Source organism: Micromesistius poutassou (assembly GCF_964030765.1).
Source record: "Micromesistius poutassou genome assembly, chromosome: 9".
NCBI classification, from domain to species: Eukaryota; Metazoa; Chordata; class Actinopteri; order Gadiformes; family Gadidae; genus Micromesistius; species Micromesistius poutassou.
In genome coordinates, this window is record NC_140279.1 from 16,634,602 (window position 1) to 16,653,996 (window position 19,395).

General features: G+C 43.5%; 1 protein-coding gene across 2 annotated transcripts in view; it reads left to right on the forward strand.

Annotated features, from left to right (window-relative positions):
• Positions 1-6,586: 6,586 nt before the first annotated feature.
• Positions 6,587-19,395, forward strand: part of pex5la (peroxisomal biogenesis factor 5-like a) — a gene marked incomplete at its 3' end in the record, with an annotated part of 35,410 nt that continues 22,601 nt past the window's right edge. For both annotated transcript variants that reach the window (XM_084473418.1, XM_084473417.1), the window contains exons 1-5: positions 6,587-6,670; positions 14,795-14,909; positions 16,709-16,927; positions 18,229-18,340; positions 19,098-19,188. In XM_084473418.1, the coding sequence (XP_084329544.1) occupies positions 6,602-6,670; positions 14,795-14,909; positions 16,709-16,927; positions 18,229-18,340; positions 19,098-19,188 (606 nt within the window). In that variant the 5' untranslated portion in view covers positions 6,587-6,601. The remainder of the gene's footprint in view (positions 6,671-14,794; positions 14,910-16,708; positions 16,928-18,228; positions 18,341-19,097; positions 19,189-19,395) is intronic.

Here is a 19,395-nt window from a genome sequence, read left to right on the forward strand (position 1 = left end):
TAGCTTATAGCAAATTCAGATACACGTCATTAAGGAGCAGGTAGAGAATAGTCATCATGCTTGAGGCTGCGTATATTGGAAACAAACCCCAGTTCCATCATTTGGGAATCACCCTAGCCCTGCAGCCTCACTAGTAGCTAAACTATCCTGCTCTTGGTAGGCTCTCCGACACTGGGACACATGCTCCAAAGGCATGAGATACCTTTGCAGATCTCATCATGCCCCCTCCCATTCAATGCTTTTGCTTCCCCTCTTTCACACTTGAAGAGGGTCTCCCTCGGTACCTCTAGGGAGGTTATGAAAGACCAAATGAGCTCAACGCTCTCGGTCTATTAGTTCTGGAGAGTCAGTGAGAAAACCATGGAAATTCCCCAGGTTGCTGATTCAATGCGAAGTGTTACAAATCCTAGTCTTTTTTCTGCATTGTCAGCCGATAGGGGGATCAAAGTCATGCTTTGATCCTGGCTGGGGTTTTCGTTTGAGTGTTTATCCTTGCACATGCATGTGTCCAGCTTGTGTGTAAAATAGACTGATGTTTTGTGAAAGAGTGTGCATCACAGTTTGAAAGAACCAAGTTTGTATTAGCTTAAACAACAGGACCACCAGATGCCTCGCATTTTGAGTCTAGATTGTGTTAACAGTCTTTAGGTGAGTTTCAGATGAGCGTACAACATTTCGTATGAAGACTAATGGAGAGTTATTTACAGCAAGATAGATAAATATGAGCCATTTTCATTTAAATCACAGTCCAAGTGATTAGATGAAAAAAAATGATACAGCTGTCACCTGTGTCATCATGGCTTGTGCTTCTGACTAATGGAAATGGTGTTATGATTCTGAAAGGGAATTTAATTAATTTATCATATTTTAGGGCAGTGACATAGCATTAATTCAGGGAGCTTGTGGGGTGAATATAAAGGCTGGAATCATTCATTTAAATTCCTGTGCATGTTACTGAGTTTCTTGTATTCAAGAAATTTCTACACATGTCAAACTGAATCGATTTTGTTTCCATATTTCAGTAATGTTTATATAGAGGTGTTGTTAAAGCACCTAGACATGTATCCCCTTTGAACATCGCCTCTAATGGAGATCCAGCATGAGGGTTATTTGATCTAACAATGGTGCTGTGATGCTGACCTTGTTCTTTCATGTTCAGACATGAAGACAGATGATACATGTATAGATGTCTTCTGTAACATTTATTACACTGTTCTCCTATGGGTTTTGACTGTTATTTTGACAAGGTCCAGACTTTTCCCCCAAAATGAGAAGAAAAATACTAAAATAATAGATTATAAATATTGTTTTAAAATAATGACAAATGAGATGCAGGGTAAGAGGGTGTGCTGTGAAATTCCATTGCTAGATCCATTTCTAGATACATAAAGAACCAAACGTGTACAGCTTAAGCAAGCCATTGGCTGGAAACTCAGAGCTCTGCAGGAATTATACTGTAGACAGTGTGGAAATGAATGTCAGAACTGTACTTTGTATGGTTTCTAGACACTACAGATTAAAGCTAGGGTAGGCAATGTATTTGGGGGAAGCTTCAAACTCCTGCATCGTCTCTAGATCTAATTAAGTCAACATTTCTAAAACACAATAACACACAGATAGATGCTGACCTAGAAGTGTACATTTTCATCAATGCTTGTTTTTCCTAAGGATTTGTTCTTCAGTGGAAAGCTGTGTTAGTATGTGCGGGTCGATTAGTTTGTTTTGTTTTGACCTGTGTGTTATTAGGATTCACTATTCTCCAAGTACCCCGGGTTGCCAGATATTCAATAAATCAGCACACAAACACAGAATGCTGCATCCATGGAAGCAAGCAAGTCCACTAGATCATCTGAGATTGTACTGGATTTACCTGACCTAGAAGCCTCTTCATCTCTTTCAAAAAAGCTCCATGACCAGAGCTGGGCTAAACAGGGGTAAATCTTGGGAGTTGCGTTTGAAAGATGGAAACTTAGCCCAGAAGAGTTTCAAGACAGATGACACCTGAGCTTGTTTATAATTTGCAAACAAATACATTTGAAACGTATACATTAGCTTACCAACATACAGTGTAGGACTGGTCCATGTATGTTGTGTTTGGCTCGTTTTGCGCTCATGTTCTTGTGTTAGTGTTCTCAACCTGGCAACCTGCATGAGCTTCGAGTCTGGGTCGGAGGAGGTTGGGCAAAGACAACTCATATTGTGAATTTGGATTTGGTTTCATATTATACCTTTACGGCTCTTAAGGGACTTTTAGATTTACCTCCCAGCTTCCTCGTGTTTACACCCTGTGATGAAGAAAATTATGACATGATAATAGATTAGGAGGTAAACTGAACCCGATCATTTTGGAGATTTTGAGTCATCTGTAACAAAGTAGAACATAATCTTTCGAAAAACGATTTGTCTGATGTCTGACGCCCAATGGAGGATTCAAATGGTATCCAGCGAGTTTGTGCCATAATCCATCAAAGAGCAACAGCTTGTCTCTCACCACTTAATCGTCTGACAGAGATTTGAAGCAAAACAAGCGCTGGAACCCATTAAGGCTCAGCAGTTGCCATGGAGTCGTTTTGTGTCAGACATTTGTCGAGCGGTAATTGGGTTAAATTGTCCTTTTTCCAATCAGTCTTTTGTTCAGCAACGCTTGAAATTGAAGCGAGCAGTAACCTGATGGCAGTCCACTCGGGTTCCAGTCAGTCAAATCACTTTGAGTTGTTAAGTTGGTAAAGCACTGCCTATATATAATGGATACAATGTTTTGCATATATCCACGTACTTACTTACTGTGTTTCAGCGTGGGGTTGTCAGAGTTTCAAGTTCAGTCATCATTTCTTTCTTTGTACTTTCGGGTGCTTTTATTAATCAAAGATGGAGAGCTCTGGCTTTGGCTATTTCACTCAGCTTCACTTCAAATTGATCACTTCACTTGATTAGCTGCATTGTTAATGCAGTCGTCTTTAAAAACAGAAAAATGTTGGGGTGAAGGTTATCTCGAAGAAATGGCAAAGGGCAAATAGTCTTGTATAATTGTCTCTCAGTACATTTATGACTTTTTCAAGCCACTTAATCATATACAAGTTATAGTACCATTTAACCTTCATTTTCATGATTTTTTTTTTTTACAAAAAGCAAGATACTCTCCAGGTAATTGTGAACATTTTCAGCCAATTATTATTTTTATTTTTTTCAAGGAAAGAAATACTTATTATCCCAAGAAATAAAGATGCATACTAGTATTGTGTCGTGACGTCATTGGCTCAAACTGAGTGAAAAATAAACCCTTTGGGCAAAGTGGGTTTGAACAGCTGGCTTAGATTTCTTATTTAAACTGAGAGGGAGACAGAAATGGTGTGTGTGTGTGTGTGTGTGTGTGTGTGTGTGTGTGTGTGTGTGTGTGTGTGTGCGTGTGTGCATGTGTCATTAGGCCTAACTGCATCATTGCTGCTGCCTTCCCGTATGAACGAACACATTTGTGTTCATCATGGAGACACAATACAGAGTGTGTCACTCGTGCCCGCAGGCTAACAATATCATGGAAGTGTGTCAGAAGGAGACCCTCTTAGTAACCCACACCTCCCTGTTCACTAACACCCCTCTCCCACTGATGGAGGGTGATCTCCTTCCTGGGGTGGTCATTCCCCCCTCCCCACGCAAGGAGGAGATGATGGGTGTCGATCAGATTGCTGCCCGGCCTCCCCCCTCCTCCGTAGCGTCTCTCAGGATGTAAAGAGTGGAGACACCAGTGGAGACACTCGGTTGTGTATTCTTTTCTTTCTTTTCTTTCTTGTTTGTTTGTTTCCCCCCCCCCCTTCAACATTCAAGAGAGCTTCCAGGAGCTTCTCTGAGTAAATATCTAAACATGGCTCCGCTCTGGGAGAGCGATCCGGAGAGGAAAAGCCTATGTTTTATTCTCGTCAGTGAGGGAAGATTACTGACTCATGGTTCTCGTTCGCGCAATGGTAACATTTCACGCATGCCATGAGTAAAAACGACAATTAACTGAAACTGAAATTCCCAGTTGCCCGTTATGTAACAATTTGGTAACGCATTTCCGAACGTGAATCCCGTCAAGAGACTTTGTGAAATATAGAACAGCTTAATACAGGGTGCTTTCTTTTAGAGCGGTTGGAGGAGAGGGATTTAAACTCAGCACTGAATTAGGTATTCCACATTTGCAACAACAGTGAAAGGGCTATTTACGTTTTATAAGTTATTCAGAAAGAGACTGAGAGAAACGATCCCTCCAGCTGATCTATTTATTTGGTTTGCCGAATTATCAGTGCTGGATGGGGAATTGTAAATGCATCCACTTAGTCCGTCAACACTATCTAGTAGGCCTACATAGATTAAATGGTTTACAGAGTTGTTTAGTCATTTGCCATTGACAATGATTCAGTTTAATTTGTTTGCGTAGTACTCCGTAGACAAACGCAAGTCCCAGCAGGGCACAAGGCTAACTGCAAATAGCTCGAGATGAATTTAACTGCACATTCAAATCAAAATGCAAAACATGAGTATTAGATCTGCTTTGGATTGCCTGTGGGTGAAATAGTCCTGAAATAAAGCGGTGAATATAATTGCAAAGTATACTTTAGTTCGCTCTTGACTAGTGGGAGACAACTGTGCAAAAAGAACATCATCCTAATAAATCCAGATTTTTAAAAAATATATAATAATCGACTTGTTTTGCACATTTTACCGTTTCACCCTGAATAAAGTTTGCACAGAAAAAAACAAAGCCTATTTTCGGCATTGTCGGTTGGAGGGGAACTTGGCATATAAATAATAGTTAAATAATAGTTATAATAAATTTAAAAAAAAATAATTGTTGACAGTGGCATCCCTGTTGGACCGACCCAGGTGTAGCACCTAACACTAATTAGGTGTCTGCTCCATTCATGTATCCTGGTGCCCCAGCACAACCCCAACACATACGGAACGCCACATGGTGACCCCACCCCCTCTGCGGCTTGTGCTCTGACACATATAAATGAACAGACCTGATGTTTGTGTGTGTAGCTACAGCCTCTGTGGAGAACGGTCCACTGACCCCATACGCGAGGATTGATGCAGACACGGCATGGAAGCAAGAGTGATAGAGATTGTATCGAGTTTCGCTGCGGCTTTGAAGATGCCTCTACGTTATTCCAGTCTAAAACAGAAACATGTACCGGCGTGAGATTGTAGTTGCTGGTGTAGTCCTGATGCACTTGACGCTGTTTAGTGTCATGTGTGTGCTAACATGGAAAGGGCCATTATTAATGCAGTGTCCCAATATACCTCATTAGACGTTTGTAAAGGTAGCAGGGCATTGTCCCTCAAAGAGAATCCTTGCTGCTTATGCTGTGCCATAATACAGTGGTATTAGACTAACAGGCTCCGTTTACTTACACATGGCTAGTTCAGGGGTGGGTGCGCAGGTGGTTTTCGTGACTCCATTAGCAGTCTCATGCTCCCCTGGGGAAATTTCCTTTTCCCATCCAGTGACCATTTTAGGTGCACTCCTGTAATCTTTCAGACTGAAAATTTGGTTGTTTACGATGTTTTATTGTTGTGTTTTTTTTTTTACCATCAATGTTCTTTGGGGAATCTTGGGAATTGAGGGAAAAAAAAGTGATGTGACAGCTTTGTTTTTAATGAATTCAAGAAGAATATAGGTTTATTTTTCATGGGGACGTCGTAAACCACCTCAGGTAAAGCAATAGGGAATATGTTCTGGGAGGCAAGCAAGTTTTATAACTGTGGTGTAGACTTGGCTGTAAGTATTAGCTCTTTGAGTGTGGTGGGAGCCATAGTTATTGGAGTTAGTGGTAAGGTTAGGAGTTACAGTTCTTACTTTAGGGTTAAGGTTAGTGTGTTAGGAGTTAGGGTTATTGTGTTAGGGTTAAGGTTAGTGGCTTAGGAGTTAGTGTTAAGGTTATTGGGTTAGGAGTTAGGGTTCTTGTCTTGTGGGTTAGGTTTTAAGTGGGGTTGTTCATGTTGATGTATGTCTGAGGTGAATCTTTGTGGAAGTGATTTCAGCCATTATTAATGACCATCTCTGTTGAGAGTAGGTATTTGTGATGCAGTCAAATAAATGTTTGTGAGAATTTAAAAAATTAATGAATAAACGACAATGCCAACACAAAATTTGTACTATTCATGTTTGTATTGAATTGCAACAAAACGAAAGCCTAACCTTCAAATATAAACTATAAAACAGAGTACTCAAGGCTGCTGTCAGGTTCTGTACAGGAGGCCCTGCCACACCACCTACCCTCGCGGTGTGACACTGTACCTCTTTAAAAGACCACAAACGTCATTGTGTAGTGACTCTCCTCCATCCCCACAGTGTTGTGTAACACACCGTCTCCAGTCGATGTACTTGTGTGTCTGCCTCAGCTAGATCACCGTAGTGTCTCTATAGTGTCATTCTCATTAAGTTTCAATCTTGTTTTGTTTTTTTTGGGATCTCAATTTATATTTATATAAGCTGCCCCCCCCCTGTAAAAACAAAATGGGGGCAAAAGCACTTGAGTTGTCCAATTGACCTGATGCCACGTCATTGTTGATCTACCTGTTGTAGGGCAAGGACTCTAGGGCTGCAGATAAGACTGTGGCCATGGTCCTGAAGGAGATACCAAGTAAGGCGTCCTCTGAAGGGAAGCCCCTCCTCCCGGTGACTACGAAGGTGGGCAGAACCCCTCAGAACACCACCCCCTTCCTTCCCTCCCCTTCCCCTCAAACCCTCCCCCCCCCCCCCCCCTCCCCATCCCTGGAAGTTCCTCCTTTCATTGGTCCTAATGAAACGGCCTTGAGCTTCCTATATTTATTATATCAACACACACTATGCTGTCTACTAACAACTCTTATCAGCTCTGCTCTCTGTCGCCCCTGGTGGTGGGACTGTTGAGTTCATTGTCTTCATCACAAGGGTGTACATCTATATGCAAACATCTATGGGTAAATGCTTCCTTATTGAATAGTTTTACATTAATTTTAAAACATGAACGCTCAGACAAAGTTTACGGGAAAGGGGTTAAATAGTTTTTTTTGTTTCTGAAACTAGCGGTCTTAGAAAGAATTTATGAGTTTGATATTGCCAAAAAGCAATTAGCTGAACTCACCTTTTCAACCAAACACTAACAGTGCATTTAGTTATTACTGAAACTCCCAGAGGCTTGTCTGTAATTTTCTGTCATGTCCCTTTCGCCCATTTTCTAATTAAGTTAGCCGCACTTTGTGAACTTGCTTTAACCTCATGAGCAGCTTTGTTTTAGTAAGAAAATTGTAACTTATAAAATGAAACATCATTTGGTATCATACTATAGTTGTCTGTACACTTGTTCCTCTAGTTCCTGTAGTAGATATACCGGTATCTTGCTTTGCTTTTTAGGTTTCCTTTTTTGTGGAAAGTAGGGGTAAAGCAATGGCCATGCAATGCTGTTGTGCTCATATGCTTGATTGCCTTTGCACCTGTGTGTGTGTGTGTGTGTGTGTGTGTGTGTGTGTGTGTGTGTATGTGTGTGTGTGTGTGTGTGTGTGTGTGTGTGTGTGTGTGTGTGTGTGGGGGGGGGGGGGGGGTTAGCGCCCCCCCCCCCACACACAGGGGTTGCGCTGTGCTATTCATGTCCTTTACGGCGTTTTTATAATCCATACGATCGTTTGTTCATGTTCTCTCCTTGTTTCTGCTTGTGTGCAGCTTAGTTTGTGCAGCATGTTTGCTAAATCACAGTGATATGGTAAACAGCCGACGCTGATTCAGTCCCTCTAGATAAAGATGTTGCCCTCTAACACACGCAACGCCCGTCGTAGCACACATCTAAACCAATGATGAACAGGAGGCCCTTTGAGGACTGGTTGAGGTTAAGAACGCAAATGAGCTTTGCCTTGTTGGTGGAACAGCTCATTGAATACATTGCATAAAGGCCAAGGGTTGCATTGCCTCAATAGACTGCAGGATAAGCTCAACAAGGTTGGTGGAAAAAAACTGACTTGACAGCCACATAATGCTCACCGGCCCCCCTCACCTCGCTGCCCTTCCTCTCCGCCCCCCCCCCAGCTCTCAGGGACTCTGTCGTGCGAGGACGGACCCTGTCAAAACCTAAAGGTGTGTTTCACGCACCAGCACCTCTGCTCCGCCTCCATCCCCATAGAGTTAAATCGATCGATAGCAGCGTGACTTTGGCTCGATACAGGCCCTGTTTTTAATGCTGCGACAATCTGCAAATAGCAATTCTTTCGACCTTTCATTATTTGTAAAGTCAACAGGGGGACGGGGGGGGGCAGGTGTGTGTGTGTGTGTGTGTGTGTGTCAGCCCCCCCTCTCCCCGTGGTGGTTTACTTCGATTTTTAAATACACACTTCAATACCACTTTATAATAAGGTGTGGCGATTAGACTAACCTATAATCCATGAGTTATGTTATCAATGATGGATCAATTTATTTATACTAATTAGACATTTGTTGATTAATTAACTAATAGTAATAATTAATCCTTTATCTTCATCAGCAGGACTTCCTTAAAAGTGACCTCATGTAAAGTAGGTCATTCATTAACAGACGAGAGTGTTACATCCCATTCTTAACTGACTCTCACACACACACACCGACACACAAAAACACACAGACACATGCAAACTTTCAGCAGCTGTTGCCTTTTTCACGCCTGAACTGTTTGCCACAAAATAAAAGTCCTAATTTGTAGAAGAGTTTAGCAGCCGTAATTAGTTCAATATGTTGTGTAGTTAAAACTGCCTTCTTCTCAATCCCCCAAAGTTTAATGATCCTACTAGAGTTCATCTATCATCTCTGACATATTAACTGCGCAGAAGTTTAAAATAAGATGTATTGAACATGAATTAACCATCTTCATCATCAACAACTATAATAAACATCCATTCCAACGTATCTCCTTTCATTTCATCTTCCTTGGTGTATTGTTAATGTGTGGCAGAAGGTAAGTGCTAAACGATTGAAGATGATCCACAAACAGGAATTCACGAGTGCTTCACAGAAAGGTCTCAGGGTGGCATACATATTGCTGTCTATCATCATGATAGAACAAGAAATAGTGTATTAAGTCTGCAATACAAGGTCAATATGATGTCACTGGAAGTCTTCATCTCTTTGTCGAGCAATGCATGCAGATGTTGTCAATCTGCATGCATACAGGTTACACCAGTACAATAAATGAACTGGATCCCTTCAAAGTTGAGCTAGCCCTAACCCTAACCCTACTAAAGTAATTCCCTGACACACTGCCAACCAAAGGCTATACAACGACGAAAGATAACTCACTTCTCGAGTGGAACCTGCAGAAAGGATCTATCGATGGGGTGAGGGGTGGACATACATGATACTGTTGACCCGATGCGATCCCTGCCGGACCTACTCGAAGAACTCTAAGAAGAACAAGTTTGTGTACCTTCCCCTGCTTACCTGAGATGTTCGAGTGAGAAGTGTTGACTCCCCATGCAAATGACTGGTTTTGCTGACGACCGCTCTTTGACTCAATGCACCTTTCGATCACACTCAAAGTCCATGGCACTGAACGTAAACAGGTGTTGGCTTGTCTTTTTAAACAAGCAGCAGAAAATAAAAAACGTTTGGCTGTTTGTTAGGGCGTGTCAGCATTAGGGAAAACAGCCCTGTCACCACAACAGAGTAATAAGACCGCCACCTTGGCACATATGATCAAGGCTTTGATGTGTGTCTTTTGTTGTATAAAACATAAAAATATCAAGGACAACCATCGTCTCATATCGCTAGCAAGAGCAGGCAATTATCCAGCAAGCGTAGCGTAACAAAATGGAATTACGCGATCAAAATCATAAATTTTCTGCTTTGATTTTATTCCTCATAAGGTAACTCTGGTACACATCACTAAACACACACACACACACACACACAATCACACACACACACAATCACACACACACACACACACACACACACACACACACACACACACACACACACACACTGCTTAATCACCCACGCTCCTGGGAGTCTTACGTGTCTAACTGTTTCTCCGTTCTCCTGACAACTGCATCCGAGGGCATCACCAGGAGTCATGCCCAGGTGGCACAATTAGCTGGAGTTTTCCTTTACGTAATACTCCGGCTCCCCTCCCCAGCCACAATGGCAGCACTTTTATATTTTGGTAAACAATGTGTCAGGGAGATCTGCATAAGACAGGGTTATAATTTTTAAAAAAAGGTACGAAGGGGAAGCCCCACAGGGGAGGAAAGCATAACCTCAGCCCCAGCATGCTTTACCTGTTATTGCTGTTGGCGAACAGAACGGCCGACTCACTAGAGATAGTGGAGCTTTCTCGTCATGCAACTATACTTAATAATAATAATAATAATATTAATAATAATATACTTGTATACAATAATATATACAAGCTCATTATCCTACGACATGCTCCGTGGAAATGTGCTTAGAAATGTGCTGACATGGGGTATGTTTTTAAGCTCTTTGGTCTTGGCAAAAGCATGCCCACACACGAAACCATGACCTTGTTTGGACAAATGTTTTGTCTTCCGTCTTCAAGGTCATCTCTGTCCATACCACTGGAGATTTGAGCTACATACCTACCTTTGACATTTTACAACAGCACTCTTCTACCCACTGACAGATATACAATTTTGCAACCATTATTTATGGAGCACTGGCGCGTTATTGACTGGATTTTATGTCCTGAAGATATTCTTCCGCTTTTGCTCGTCTCCCCCAACTCTCTGAGGAATTAGTTACAGTGCTCACTTGATGTTCATGAAGTATTCGAAAGAGTGGTAATTATAATAGTGGAGACTTTAAGATTTACATCAATATTTTATATATATAAACTTCTCAATAACCCAGGGAGAAATGCCAGCTATCTATTTGTTTAGCTTGTCCTGTTGACTTAACATTTCAGTTCTTTAGAAATAAGTAAAAATAAGGATCCCAGTGAAACTAATGGTCTGTATTGTATCTACCAGAAAAAAAACATAGCCACTGAAAAACGTGGTATTTGAGGCATTTATAAATAATGAGTTGGGTGGAATCATACTTTCCAATTAAAATGGCCCTTCAGCATTCTTTTCTGGGACACATAATGTCATTAATATAATCCAGTAAATATTCCCTATTGATGGTATCAGACTTGTTTTACTTGTGTATTTGTGCATAAACCTGATGTAATCAATGAAGCACAAGTCGTGCAAGACCTGTGATATTATCCACACAGTTTGGTGTGCCTGCACCCATTCTGGACGGATAAAAGGACAATAGAGAGACAGGGAGGCAGCTTATCATCTCATAACTAAATATGATGTATCATACCACAGTATATGACAACACTCTGCCCGTCTGTTTCTTCTTTTACAATGAGATGTTCAATGCTAAAACGTTGAATTCTTTGAATGGTTGAGTTTATAAAAATATTTGTTTGTCTCGTGCATACTTTCAAATTAATTATTTAAATTAACTAATGCCATAGGCGTGTTCAGCATGGCTAGTTTGGATGAACGGCAAAAATGCGACCCCTGTTCATTGCTCATGGTTTGTTCCCCCTCCCAGAGCTCAATTATTCTTGCACTGTCAGCATTCTACGGTCACAGCACGACATCCCAGTAAACAGAGTAGAAAAACACCATGTTTTGTTCCATTTATACTTTGATAGAAGAACAAAAGCCACCAACAGCCATTTTAAAACGGATGTTCTTGATAGTATAGTACACAGTACAGCTACCTGGATAATCCAAACCCACATCCACAAGATCACTTAAAGGCCAGTGCACCCAAAGTTATTTTTGATCGTTTTAACCATGTTCATTATGTCACATGATCGTCAACATAGTAAACTATGAGATTTAGTCACTGGCACGAAAATATGACGTTAGGGAAAACAGGTGTAAAATCATAGGTTTTTTACCAATCTCTGCCAACCAGTTTGTGATTCACGTTCCCCTCTTCTTTTTGTGGCATCAAATTGCCCTTTAGTATATTCTTTGACAAAATGACATAGATTGCTATATTAACGATCATATACGACATATCAACAGAACAAAAAAGCGATAGTATAGCATTTCGGACACTGGTATTATAACGCTGCGTCAGAGAGAGAGTTATGTTTCGCGGACACTTTTACGGACGCTGATACACGTGTGTTGTGCATCATATATACACAACATGGCAACAACATTGTAACGCTCATACAGAAAGACGCACAAGATAACAAACGACACCACAAAAAGTATCACAAAGTTGGCTTGGGTCGTCACCATGGGGATAACAAGCCCCCCCGCCCACTTTTTAGAGCCCTAAATGCATTGTTGAATCCTCATAGTGTTCAAATTTGGGCTGGTAGTTCACTTACACTTTAATCAGTTGATAGTAACTTTAAGTAACAGAGAATTCATTACAGGCACTAATACAGCATGCCCCCCAAGTGACATTAATACAGTACCCCCCAGTGAGCACATCGATCGACCCTTCTAAAGGTTTATTCCATCCCTTCAGGAGTCAAATGCATTATTAACATCATCACAACATCATCATTCAAAATGGATGAACATTTCCTCCATTCAAAATAATCATGTGACAGATGTTCCCTTTTTTCTTCTTTGTGACGGGCGAATTAGGTATTTGTAATATGGTTCAGTTCAAACAGGCTGCCAATCCGGGAGTGTACAACATCAACATCTGTCTTCATTTCACTCAGACCAGGAGATTAAACCACTCCTTGGCACATTACATATCAGGCATATGGCAGGTTCACAGCCCCTTTCTATCACTAGTAATTAATGTTTTAGCAACGTCATGAAATTTGTCCTTGCGTCATAATACCTGACCGTAAGCAGAAAGGGCAAATGCCACGTTTGCCGGCATATTGTCAACACTACACAAGCCAACAATGATCGTAACAGAGTAGCCTAGGCTAGAGAAGCCTTAAAGCCAGCCCAACACACAAAGCCTAAACTGGAAACAACGCTGCCCAGAGCAAACCTTAAACAAATACAAACGATTGGAGCCTTTGACAACTGATTTCTTAGCCTGTATAGCATGGTTATCTAGCTGATAAGCATTTGCACGGTTTGGAACGTGGGATGGGAAACATAATGGAACAGCACCATCCATCAGGATCACCGCCACACCATATCTCATCTTGATATCCGTCTGTTCACCTCACCTCTTTGCATAATCACCTCTGACCCTGAAAATCCTCCCATTTATAGGGAACAGAGAGATGTGAACATACGTTAACACAGAGGCACACATTCACCACATTGTTGTGAGGCATATCACTGAAGGATCCCTACAGCTATAGGAAGGCTGCAATTGGGTTCAGATCTAGACATTTTTCGGCTAACCAATAGACTATTCCTTTCCGACTGATCTTGGGGGCCTTTCAGAGATTGTGGTTATGTGCACTGGGTTCATTCATATGAATTGAACCAGCTGTACACCTGTGAACTAGGCCTGTTGTGAACGACAGTCACCACAAACAAAATCAAACAACGGTCAAAACTGTTTGGGTAGTTCATCTGGCTGGTTGATTATCGACATCGGGAAAAGTCTACTTGATTTACCGTCATCACATGTTTCTAATCTCCAATTTCTTCTATAAATGTTAGAATACGCATCACAAAAGTGCTTTCCTTAATAATAATGCCTTTTAAAGCCTTTTGGATATAATTTGCTAATTAAAATAAATATGACCAACTGAACTGGATTACTGGATTAAAATCTGTTCAGTCGGTAGTCGTCTGCGCAGCTTTAGCGATGGGAGGTGGTCTTATTAAAGGTCACCTGAAAAGCAGGGTGACTCCCCCACCCCTTTGTGACCTTCCAATCAGAGAGGGCCTGGCTGTCAGACGACAGGGATCACCTAGGACGGACGTTCAGCATCCCCTCGGACTGCTGTGTGGACGTCAGTGGCTTTCAGTGGCTGCCTGGACTCATTGGATCGAGTCTGGCACGGTAACGACGACTTTGACTGTTTCCATTCAAATTTCCGAAGACACGCAGCTTCCGTAGTATGAGAGTAGGCCTTTTTCCAATATTCCAAAGTTTGGATGAAATTGCGCCGCAGGACTGGCGCCGTCCGCCCGAAGAGAAACACACAGACTATGATGGGCCACTGACATGGCTCCCTGTTGTATTCATGTTCATTAACTCGCCAGCCCCTTATTATCAGGAGGTGGAGCGTGTGGGTAACTTTTGGCCTCGTTTAAACCTTAAAAACGGTTATACCCCGTGACGTGGTTTGTTATGACAACCGATCGCAATCAAATCGATGTGATGGGCACAGCACTTTACTGGGAACTTCAGCTGTGATGGAGGGATATCTGATTACATTATGTTCCTGGCCTGATTGGAGGACGTGTCCCGTGGAGTACTGCAGCTGAACACGTCAAGAAGGAGTATTGCAGGGAAGAGATATGAGCTGCCCATGGAGACGTTTCTCATCTCTTCACCTGTCCTCTGTCCTCATTTTATTATTAGGTTTTTCCTCGAAACTAACTGCCAATGCATGCATCCAAAATCTGGTCGTCAACATTAATCAGAGTCGACATAGTTGTTAAAAAAGCGCAATCAATTATTTGAACACTTCTCAATGTCATTGTGTCAGGGAAGATCGTCCAGCAACCCTGAAGACCTCGAGGAGTACTTAACTTTACTACCGCACCATCCCCCCCCACCACCCCCCCCCCCCTCCTCCACGATATGAAGAGCGACGTCAGACAGGGACAGGCCACCAGGTCAAGGTGCGCGCAGGACTCTGATCCTCCCTCCCCTCTCTGCTTGTGATCCCCACAGCTGGTGAGCGAGCAGCAGGAGAGCCGGCCGCTGCTCAGCCCCTCCATCGACGACTTCCTGTGCGAGACCAAGTGTGATGGCTCCCGCCCCCGCCCCGTCACGTCCAACACTGCCGGTAGGGTGCATCTCTCTCTCTCTCTCTCTCTCTCTCTCTCTCTCTCTCTCTCTCTCTCTCTCTCTCTCTCTCTCTCTCTCTCTCTCTCTCTCTCTCTCTCTCTCTCTCTCTCTCTCTCTCTCTCTCTCTCTCTCTCTCTCTCTCTCTCTCTCTCTCTCTCTCTCTCTCTCTCTCTCTCTCCCCAAGTTTCCAATATTCAATATTCCCCCGTACTCTGTTTCTCTCACTCTCTGCTGCGCAAGCTCATAAAGAATTCCCTCTAAACATTAAAATGCATTTCCTTTGTTGGGAGGTTTGTTTGGAGTGAAAAACAAAAACACACATTTACTAGAAAAAAATACAGTCTGAGCGATAGCTCTGAGCGATCGCTCTTTCCCAGGACTACGAACAGGCAGTAGTCCAATGAATAAACAATGCCTAGGTATTAGCCAATCACCTTGCGTATTCAACTCCAACCCAAAAGGTACTGGGCTCCATCCCCCATGTCCACAGTCTACCTCCAAGGCATCTAAGTATCTTCAGTGTGAGTGGCTTAGGATAAAATGGATAACCTCATCCCATGGCAACATCAATTCACTGAACCGCGACGGGTCCAGGCGTTCTTTTCCCCTTGCGTTGATTGGATCCGACGAGGGAGACATCACAAGAAACACCTTTTCAGTGTTTGTTAGCGAGGAAGCCGAGTGGACGAGGGCTAAGTCGGCGGCAGAGCAGCGTGAACACAAAGGTCTTGCCCTTTGGAACAGAGGCTGGGTTCGTTCTCGCCACTTTGCTCACACGCCATTGAATTGTTTAATTGACCAGAGCAGAGCTCCTCCGGGGGGGTTGCCCCGGTCTGACTGCCGCCCCCCCCCCCCCGTTCTGTAGGACGGTCTATTCGTCTCTTGGATGTCTGCTCGATGAGATATTCATAGGCCATGACAACTCCACTTTCCACGGGTCGATGGTTTTGGTTTGTTTGTTTTTTTCGAAGAAGTGACTAAACAAATAAAAATTGCGGTTTCATCCAAGGAAAGAGTGGATGACGGTCAAAGATAACTCTGCTGAGTTTTAGCTTGTTCGTCATCGTCTTACAGAAATTTCATTTAGGGGATGAAAATGGCAGTCGATAGTGAGTCATAGTTATCATATCAGTAAAAAGACAGGGTCAAACAATATCCTAGTCATAAAGAATGTGCATGTTTAAATCCAGATAGGATCTTGCATCCGTAACGTGACCGATTTATCAAGTGTGGGCTGCGATTCGATCAGTAAGAATTGGATGCCAGGGAGTGGGAGTAGAACCGGCCTACTGCTTGTGTTCACAGTACGTCTGGCTCCAACAGTTTTCATATAAACGCTGGAACGTTATCCCCACCCACTTGAATTTGCAGGCACCAGCACAAGATATCAAACCAATCAAAACACAGTATGGAATTAATCGAGTCGGTGCCCCTTATTGCATGGAAAGAGGAGTGACGATACAAAATAATGCTGCTGCTGCTGCTACTGCTACTCATAACAAAAACGCTAACATTCATTAATATATATATATATATATATATATATATATAGAAAAACAATTATCATAATAACCACACTCATTTTATTTTAAGAAATAAAATGTAGCATTTGATATCCACGACTTAGCTTTCACACATGGGTCGCCACAGTCAGGTTTAAAGTCAAAGTCAGCTTTTGTCTCTTTCGACCCGCGGTGCATTAAGTATAAAGGATAAGAGGGACCAAAAACCCCAATAACCTGTCCCCCCCGGGGGGGGGGGGGGGACAGCTGACCGCGTGCGATCTCCCCGCCCTAGTGCTGTCCTCAGCCCTGGACCTGCTGGACCTCAGCGAGCCCAGCGGCGAGCAGAGGACCGGCCGGGACAAGAGGAGCCCCCTGGCGTCCCGCGGGGAGACCCCGAGAGGCGCCGCGCTCCGGAAGAGGGCGGACGAGACGGAGCTGATCCAGGTGGAGGTGGAGCACACCGCCCTGACCACGCGCACGCCAGACAGGCGCTCGCTGGATTCAGGCAGAGGTGGGTGCCCTCAGGTTCCCCCCCCTCGCGCCCCCTTAATGTCTGAGATCATTGGTTGTAGATCCCACAGGGTTTCCCACAGCACTTTACAGCTTAGGTGGCCGCCCAAGCAACACACCCCTGCCTCCTGCCCTGACTACGTCGTCAACAAAATGAAAAGATTGATTTATTTTTATTGTAAATATTATACAAAAGTATAAAATAATCTAAACTTCATTCACTCTCTGTGTACAGATCGAGACAGACTTGCGGAACAGGCTGCAGGGAAACAGCCAGAATGAAAATAAGCATAAAATACATATATAAAAGAGTGTTATCCCCGTCCCCCTGGTCCGACAGCACCCCCCCCCCCCAATCCCACCGCCTTAACACATTTTCTGCTGGAAACCCTGAGATCCAAAAGGGGAATGGGGGTTGTGTTGTGTTTTCACTGTAGGGACATGTGGGCGACCACCACCAGAGTTCTCCCCTCATTCACGTTCTATAGAGGATCACAACAACAACCAGGATCCACCGGATCTGAACAACTCACATCCTTCCCTGATGAGAGAGTATTCCCAAAATCCCCCATTCCCCCCCCCCAACCCATTCATCCCCAACCCCATTCCTCAGAGGGAAATGAAGTGAAATAGGCCCAAAGCCTTTATTCCTCAATGCCACCCACACTAATGAGACCCACCCACACTAATCCCCGTCTTCAAATCCCCTTCCCCGCCTGTTTGTGTTGAGAACACATTAGACATTCTGCCCCGGTAATAAATGGTGTAACTTTTGAACAGTATAACGAGAGCCCCCGTATCATTTGTTCACCGCACAATTTACACTTCAAGCCACAAAAGGTCTCGATCCTCAGTGCAGGGTCCCTTCCAATTCATTCGGGGGCCGTCTGATTGGTTGTCACACACCCCCCCCCCGCCCCCACGTGTCATTTACAACGGAAAGTTCACGTCCTGTTCTAATTGAGGCCAGATGGCGTATTGTGTAGAGGCCTCTGGCGGTTGGCACTGTTGCTATGTGTGTTTAGCACGTCCTATTCAGCAATAATTCATGAGCGATGCCACGCTCCTGGGGTCCTCGCAGCTCACCCAGCCATCCCCGGGGCTGCTGCTTTATTTAATGGACGTGGTAGACGACACTGGTTCTACCAAGACTACGTTCTCCAGTGGGTCCAAATAACCCCCATTACTCTTCGTCAAAATGTGTTTTTTTGTGTCGTGTAAATGTTGTTTTTTTTTGCATTTGTTTCCTTTGGGAAGTGGGTCGATTTAATTTGATTAGTGGTTGTTTGGTTTTGTCCGCAGTCAACATTTCGTCGACGCTGGATAAATGGGAGGAGCTGAATCCCAACGGGAACAAGAAATGGAAATTGGATCGGCGACGCTCGTCGAGGAACTCCTCCAATGAATTCCTGTGGTGGGTGTTCTCGTGGGCAGACGTGTGTCAAGGACAGCAATTCACGGGGTTCCTATCATGAAGCGCGCATTGAGCATCCGCAAATATAGTGCTTTTTATAACCTGTGATAACGTTCGCAGGTTTCGAGCACTACTCCCTTCAAATAAATCTGAAGTTAACCGAGAGCCGAAGAATTAAAAGAAAGAAAGAAAGAAATGAATACAAAGAATACAAAGTAAAAGTAAAAGTCAAACCAGATATCCGGTAACGAATCAGATAATCAGTGTCCTCCGCAGAGACGGCTGGTGACTGATAGTCATGAATGATTGAGAGGAAAGTACGAGGGACTGGGTAGGATATGATATAACACATGAATGATTCTTCCAAGGAATGTACCTTGACAGCGGCATTAGGGAGCCATCACTTCTCATGAGCCTTGGAGAGGAGGCTCACCTCATGGCTGCCCGGGCCTCGGCCACTAATGGCCGCATACTCCTCAGCCAACCTGTGTCTTTTGGTGAATGCTGAAAAGGTCACTTTAAAAAAGGGCATCCCTCAAAACATTACAAACCGGCTCACTCTTATCTTTTCAGATGGTATTTAGAAGGTGCAACACACACATAAACGCACTTTAAGAGCATTGTAAAAAAAAACACTAAATAAAAAAACATTAAATGCTACAGTTAGATGTGATTGATTGTTCGTGTACACGATTGTTGTTCGTGCACGCGGGAGCAGGTCGTAACGCTGGTTCTGTGACACATTTCTCCCTCCTAGGTCGACCGACTGCAAAACTCAATCAGACCCGTCAAACAAGAACTCAGAAGCAAACACCAAAGCGGAGCCGGAATGTGCTCTAGCATCTCAAGTAAGTGCTCAAGATCCTCCCAGGCCTTGTGCCTGTGCCTGTGTGTGTGTGTGTGTGTGCGTGCGTGCGTGCGTGTTGCGTGTGCACAGCAGTATGCACTTGACATGAAACGTAAATCAATTCCCGCCAGTCTTTGTGCGTAGGGAAGCGCATGCCGACCCCTGCCTCATGGCATAATCAGATCCGCTTGTTTCTCCTCCTCTGCCG